Here is a 6,994-nt window from a genome sequence, read left to right on the forward strand (position 1 = left end):
AAAAAGATTAGACCCACCTGTCTGAGAAGTTGAGTTCTGCTCACGGTTCCCCTGCTCGCTCTCTGGGTGACGTTGGGCAACTGGGGGAGATGGAGAGAAGGTTCTAAGTCAAATGCTGCAGCAGCAACCAGTGAGGTCCAGCAGGCGTCTCTGGGGAGACTGAGCTCTCTGAGACCCAGGGCAAGGGAGGAACTGAGGAGGCACATTGGCCTCATATAGGCAGCGGGTGGGTAGAGAAAAATACTGCCCTAGATGAAGTAAAATGGGAGGCCTATCCATAAAAGTCAGCGCACAAGGTCTGAGGAAGCGTTTCATCCCCATCGCCAGCTGCCTCCCAGAGGTCCCACCTCTCTTATTTCACCATGAAAATCACTCTCATAGGCACATCACCAAATCCACATGCAAAAACAGAAATGACTCCAATGTTCAGTTCAGCAGAGCTCACCTAAAAAAAAAACAGTTGAATCACGTCTGAGCGTGAACTGGGTTACACCGTATACTGAGTACCTGAGCTACGGGCACATCCGGGCACGAACCAGACGCCTTCGAGACGCCAAAGGTTCTTCAGATGAAGCACAAAGCAACCCACAAAGTCGCCTGCACGGGACGCCCCGGCGGGCCGAGGCTGAGACGCCACCCCCAGCGCCGCGGCGCACACTCGATCTCTGGGTGGGACCTAAGGCCGCCCGCGTCTCACGGCCAGACAGCGAAAACAGGAGCGGCATTATAACACATTTAATAAAGACCTTACAAATGGCCCACATCAAAACAAAATCTTTAAAAAAATTTGATAATAGCCTCCAAAAGGAAGAGGCCTGCAGGTCGAAATGTGAACTCGGTGCGGCAACATCTCCCTCATTTCTCCTTGTGTTTTCAAGATTCTCTTCTTTCCTCCCCTCGACCGGCAACCCTGCTTCACGGTCAGGGGCTGAACGCTCCTCCTGCTCACTGCTTGTGGGCACTGATCGTCCACTCTCAGGTCCAACCTTGCCCTGGTCTTCACGAACCAGATGTGAAAGAGTTCTTCTCAGCTGGACAGCAATGGATTCCATCCTCTGGGGTCTGCGTGACATCCTGAAAACTCAGTTAGACGCAGGGGGACTTCCACGGTTCTGTGAGCACGGGGTGCCCACTGTCAGATATCTTTATAGACTACACAGTCTACGTGAAATTGGAGAATAATGGCTTAAGATTGTTGTTGTTCGGTGGCTCAGTCGTGTCTGACTCTTTGCAACCCCACAGGCTGCAGCACACCAGGCTTCCCTGTCCTTCACTCCCTCCCTGAGCTTGCTCAAACTCATCTCTGTTGAACCATCTCATCCTCTGTCATCCCCTTATCCTCCTGCCTTCAAACTTTCCCCAGGATCAGGGTCTTTTCTGATGAGTCAGTTCTTCGAATCAGGTGGCCAAAGTACTGGAGCTTTAGCTTCAGCATCAGTCCTTCCAATGAATATTCAGGACTGATCTCCCAGAACTGATTGGTTTGATCTCCTTGCAGTTCAAGGGACTCTCAAGAGTCTTCTCCAACACCACAGTTCAAAAGCATCAATTCTTTGGCGCTCAGCTTTCTTTATAGTCCAACTCGCACATCCATACATGACTACTGGAAAAAACATAGCTTTGACTAGATGGACCTTTGTTGGCAAAGTAATGTCTCTGTTTTTCAATATGCTATCTAGGTTGGTCATAGCTTTTCTTCCAAGGAGCAAGCATCTTTTAATTTCATGGCTGCAGTCACCATCTGCAGTGATTTTGGAGCCCAGAAAAATAAAGTCTGACACTGTTTCCACTGTTTCCCCATCTATTTGCCATGAAGTGATGGGACCCGATGCCATGATCTTCGTTTTCTGAATGTTGAACTTTAAGCCAACTTTTTCACTCTCCTCTTTCACTTTCATCAAGAGGCTTTTTAGTTCCTCTTCACTTTCTGCCATAAGGGTGGTGTCATCTGCATATCTGAGGTTATTGATGTTTCTCCCGGCAATCTTGATTCCAGCTTGTGCTTCTTCCAGCCCAGAGTTTCTCATGATGTACTCTGCATATGAGTTAAATAAGCAGGGTGACAATATATAGCCTTGACGTACTCCTTTTCCTATTTGGAACCAGTCTGTTGTTCCATGTCCAGTTCCAACTGTTGCTTCCTGACCTGCATACAAATTTTCTCAAGAGGCAGGTCAGGTAGTCTGGTATTCCCATCTCTTGAATAATTTTCCAGTTTGTTGTAATCCACACAGTCAAATGCTTTGGCGTAGTCAATAAAGCAGAAGTAGATGTTTTCTGGAACTCTCTTGCTTTCTCAATGATCCATCGGATGTTGGCAATTGGATCTCTGGTTCCTCTGCCTTTTCTAAAACCAGCTTGAACATCTGGAACTACATGGTTCACGTACTGTTGAAGCCTGGTTTGGAAAATTTTGAGCATTACTTTGCTAGCTTGTGAGATGAGTGCAATTGTGAGGTAGTTTGAACATTATTTGACATTGCCTTTCTTTGGGACTGGAATGAAAACTGACCTTTTCCAGTCCTGTGGCCACTACTGAGTTTTCCAAATTTGCTAGCATATTGAGTGCAGTACTTTCACAGCATCATCTTTTAGGATTTGGAATAGCTCAACTGGAATTCCATCACCTCCACTAGCTTTGTTTGCAGTTATGCTTCCTAAGGCCCACTTAACTTCGAATTCCAGGATGTCTGGCTCTAGGTGAGTGATCACACCATCATGGTTATGTGAGTCATGAAGATCTTTTTTATATAGTTCTTCTATGTATTCTTGCCACCTCTTCTTAAGATCATCTGCTTCTATTAGGTCCCTACCATTTCCATCCTTTATTGAGCCCATCTTTGCATGATATGTTCCCTTGGTATCTCTAATTTTCTTGAAGAGATCTCTAGTCTTTCCCATTCTATTGTTTTCCTCTATTTCTTTGCATTGATCACTGAGGAAAGCTTTCTTCTCTCTCCTTGCTATTCTTTGGAACTCAGTATTCAAATGGTATATCTTTCCTTTCCTCCTTTGCCTTTCACTTCTCTTCCTTCCTCAACTATTTGTAAGGCCTCATCAGACAACCATTTTGCCTTTTTGCATTTCTTTTTCTTGGGGATGGTCTTGATCACTGCCTCCTGTACAATGTCACAAACCTCTGTCCATAGTTCTTCAGGCACTCTGTCTATCAGATCTAAACCCTCGAATCTATTTCTCACTTCCACTGTATAATCATAAGGGATTTGACTGAGGTTATACCTGAATGGTCTAGTGGTTTTTCCTACTTTCTTCAATGTAAGTTTGAATTTAGCAATACGGAATTCATGATCTGAGCCACAGTCAGCTCCCAGTATTGTTTTTACTGACTGTATAGAGCTTCTCCATCTTTGGCTGCAAAGAATATAATCAATCTGATTTCAGTACTGACCATCTGGTGATGTCCATGTGTAGAGTCTTCCCTTGGGTTGTTGGAAGAGGGTGTTTGCTATGACCAGTGTATTCTCTTGACAAAACTCTGTTAGCCTTTGCCCTGCTTCATTTTGTACTCCACGGCCAAGTTTTCCTGTTACCCAATTTCTTTAGACTGATTTTTCCCAAAAGTGGTATAAGAAATTAATCTCCTCAGTATATCAACATGGAATCAAACACTATGCCATCACAGCACGAAAGTCACTTTCTTTGCGATTCTCTTTTGATTCTGAGTGGGTAAAGTATCAAACCTCACTTCATGCACTGTGCTTTCCAGCACTTCCCTGCAGCACAGCGAGCCTCAATTTCTGGCAGATACAGATGAGTTTCTTCCAGTCAGTGGTCTCTAAGTAGAAGGCAGTAACACTGCTGTCTAATAGAAATGGCCTCAATCTCAGAAACAGACAAGAAGGTCAATGGAATAACATTCCTTTAGGATTTCACTAATATTGGTAAGTGAAACTTAGTTCTGGCCACACTTGCATTCTGAGAAGCTCTTATAGTTTGGGATTATATCAGAACCTAGATTGAGTCTGAAGGCAGAAATTTATGCCTGCAAAGAAGTAATTAACACAAATAAACCTTTCAGATATCCAGAGAGACTCTGGGTACTTTGATACCAAAAAATGAGGCACAGGAAAAAACAAAGAAAGAAAGAAGTCCAGTCAAGAGTTAGCCAAAGACTGTCAAAACATGCTGCTGAAGAAACTGTAGACTCTGTGGTTCCTGTTCTGGAAGTTATTTGCAAATGGAAACAGTTGTGTCAACATGAAGCAACCATGGCTGTAAGAGGTAATGTACAAGAAAGTGGATGTTCAAAGAGAAGATGCATCAAGGGTGCATGGGTTATCTCAGGATGGTTATGGCAGGCTGTGGAACCCGAGGTCAGCATCTTGCTGGCTCCCAATCCTGTATGAGATTCTTACTGCTGCTGTAACAAACTACAACTGTACTGGCTTGCTTCTGCTGCTGCTGCTGAGTCGCTTCAGTCGTGCCCGACTCTGTGCGACCCCATAGACAGCAGCCCACCAGGCTCCCCTGTCCCTGGGATTCTCCAGGCAAGAACACTGGAGTGGGCTGCCATCTCCTTCTCCAATGCATGAAAGTGAAAAGTGAAAGTAAAGTCGCCCAGTCGTGTCCGACTCTTTGCGACCCCATGGACTGCAGCCTACCAGGCTCCTCCATCCATGGGATTTTCCAGGCAAGAGTACTGGCTTAAGACAGTATTATTCTCACAATTCTGGAGGTCAGAAGTATGAACTGGGACTCTCTGAGCTGAAATCTAAGTGTCAAAAAAGGGCTGCGTTCTTCTAGAGCTTCTAGGGGGGGAATCACTTTCCCTGCATGTTCCAGCTCCCACAGGAATCCTGTGTTCCTAGGCTCTCAGCCCCACCATCTTCAAAGTCAGCAATCGTATCATGCTGACCTCTGCGTCCTTCATCACTTCTCCTCCAACTCTAAGTCTCCTGCCTCCCTCTTCCGCTTACAAGGACCCCTGTGATGACACTGCGCCCATCAAGATAGTCCACAATAAAAATAAGGAAGCTCAAGCGAAAAATACAAAGAAAATATAAATAATTACTAACCAGGGTTCTTGGTCTCTTTAATCAAAAGAAGTTGATCAGAGGCCAGAAAAGAAATTCAGACAAGGCTTTACTGGGACTCCTACAACAGCAGGGGGCAGCGGGAACAAAGAACAGAGTCCCCTGCCAGCTGGCGCCCCCAGCAGAGGCGAGCTGGTTCCTTACGTGGGGGTGAAGTGGTGGTGTGTGCCCACAGGTCAGGCAGGAGGGGTAGCGCAGGTGTTCAGCCCACCTCCTTGTGGAGGGGCACAGAGGGGCCTACACAGCGCCCTGCTTTTGCTCCCAGCTCTTTAGAAGTGCAAGCTGAGCTTTTTTGATCTTTATGTATCTTTCGTCCAGAATTTGTCCCAGTTGTGTGTGCACACAGCTATTTTCAGTCCTTTATAGTTTCTTTGTATTTTGTGGCTTGAGGAGACTTTGTCCAGGCTCAGACATTGCAGCAAAGGGTCCCAGGGCCCAGGCTGTCTCACCTTTACCACCTGACCTAATGCATTCACAGATTCCAGGATTAGGACGGACACATCTTAAAGGTGTGAGGATGACTCTACTCCTTCACGGTGGACAAGGCTCTCCACCACGCAGCCCAAAACTGCTTCATCACCCGCCAAATGCTGTGCATTAGTTATATATCACTGTATGACAAGTCACCCTAAAACTTAATGGCTTAAAACAACAACACGTTATCTCACAGTTTGTCTGGGTGAGGAGTGGAGGGACAGGTTGCCTGGGTCCTCCGGCTTTCATGACCCTGCATCGAGACGTCAGCTGGAGGACTTCCCGCGAGGCCCAGTGGCTGGGTCTCCGAGCTTCCACTGCGGGGGCCACGGTTTTGGCCCCTGATTAGGGAACTGGGCTTTAGCATGCTGCGAGGCAGGGGAAAAAATGAACTGAATAAAAATGAAAATATAACATATCAACTTAAAAAATAAACTAAAAAAATAAAATTAAAAACATACTGGCTAGGTCTGCCTTCATCTCAAAGCTCAGCTGGGAGGATCTGCTTTCAAGCTCTTTCGTGTGCCTGTCGCCCTGCCTGGCTGTGGGCTGGAGATGCTCTCAGCTCTTCCCCACACAGGCTCTTCCACAAGGAAGCTCACAACACAGCAGCTGGTTCATCAGAGCTAGAAGCAAGAAGAGCCAGGGACTGCAAGCCAGACGGAGCTGGTCTTCTGCAACCTCATCGCATCACTTCTGCTGTATTATAATTATCAGAAGCAAGGTCAACTCATATGCTAGAGAAGTTCAGTTCTGTTCAGTCGCTCAGTCGTATCTGACTCTTTGCGACCCCATGGACTGCAGCACACCAGACCTCCCTGTCCATCACCGACTCCCGGAGTTTACCCAAACTCATGTCCATTGAGTCGGTGAAACCATCCAACCATCTCAAGAGGACTGATTATATAAGGGCGTGAATGCCAGGAGGTGGAAACATAAGAAGATGTTAGACGTGTATCACACCCTAATACGTGTCCTGTGTTCTCGCCCCACACCACCACCGACATTCTCCAAGAAAGAAAGAAAATGCTTTATCACCCAGGCTATATATTTGTTCATTGATTCACTCATTCAGAAAGTGTTCATTTGATAAGTTGGTAGCAACATGGAGACACCTAGAGATGATCACACGAAGTCACAAAGACAAAGAGCTCATGAGATCACTTACGTGTGAATCTAAAATGTGACACAAATAAACTTATTTACAAAACATTAACAGATTCACTGCCTTAGGGAACAAATGTACTATTACCAAAGGGGGATAAGGGGTAGGGGAGGGATAACTTAGGAGTCTGGGATTAGCAGATACACACTGCTACAGATAGGACAGATAAAGGCCCTATTGTACAGCCCAGGGAGCTGTACTCAACATCCCGTAACAAATCAGAATGGAAAAGAATACGAAAAAGAACACACATATGTCTAACTGGATGGCTCTGCTGTGCGCCAGGAACTAACACGATATT

General features: G+C 45.9%; 1 protein-coding gene across 1 annotated transcript in view; it reads right to left on the bottom strand.

Annotated features, from left to right (window-relative positions):
• STX3 (syntaxin 3) overlaps positions 1-6,994 on the bottom strand; it is a 95,632-nt gene that overhangs the window by 1,744 nt on the left and 86,894 nt on the right. The window contains exon 10 of the mRNA XM_070383263.1: positions 18-80. Coding sequence (XP_070239364.1) covers positions 18-80 — 63 coding nt within the window. The remainder of the gene's footprint in view (positions 1-17; positions 81-6,994) is intronic.

Source organism: Bos mutus, chromosome 15 (assembly GCF_027580195.1).
Source record: "Bos mutus isolate GX-2022 chromosome 15, NWIPB_WYAK_1.1, whole genome shotgun sequence".
Classification (NCBI taxonomy): domain Eukaryota; kingdom Metazoa; phylum Chordata; class Mammalia; order Artiodactyla; family Bovidae; genus Bos; species Bos mutus.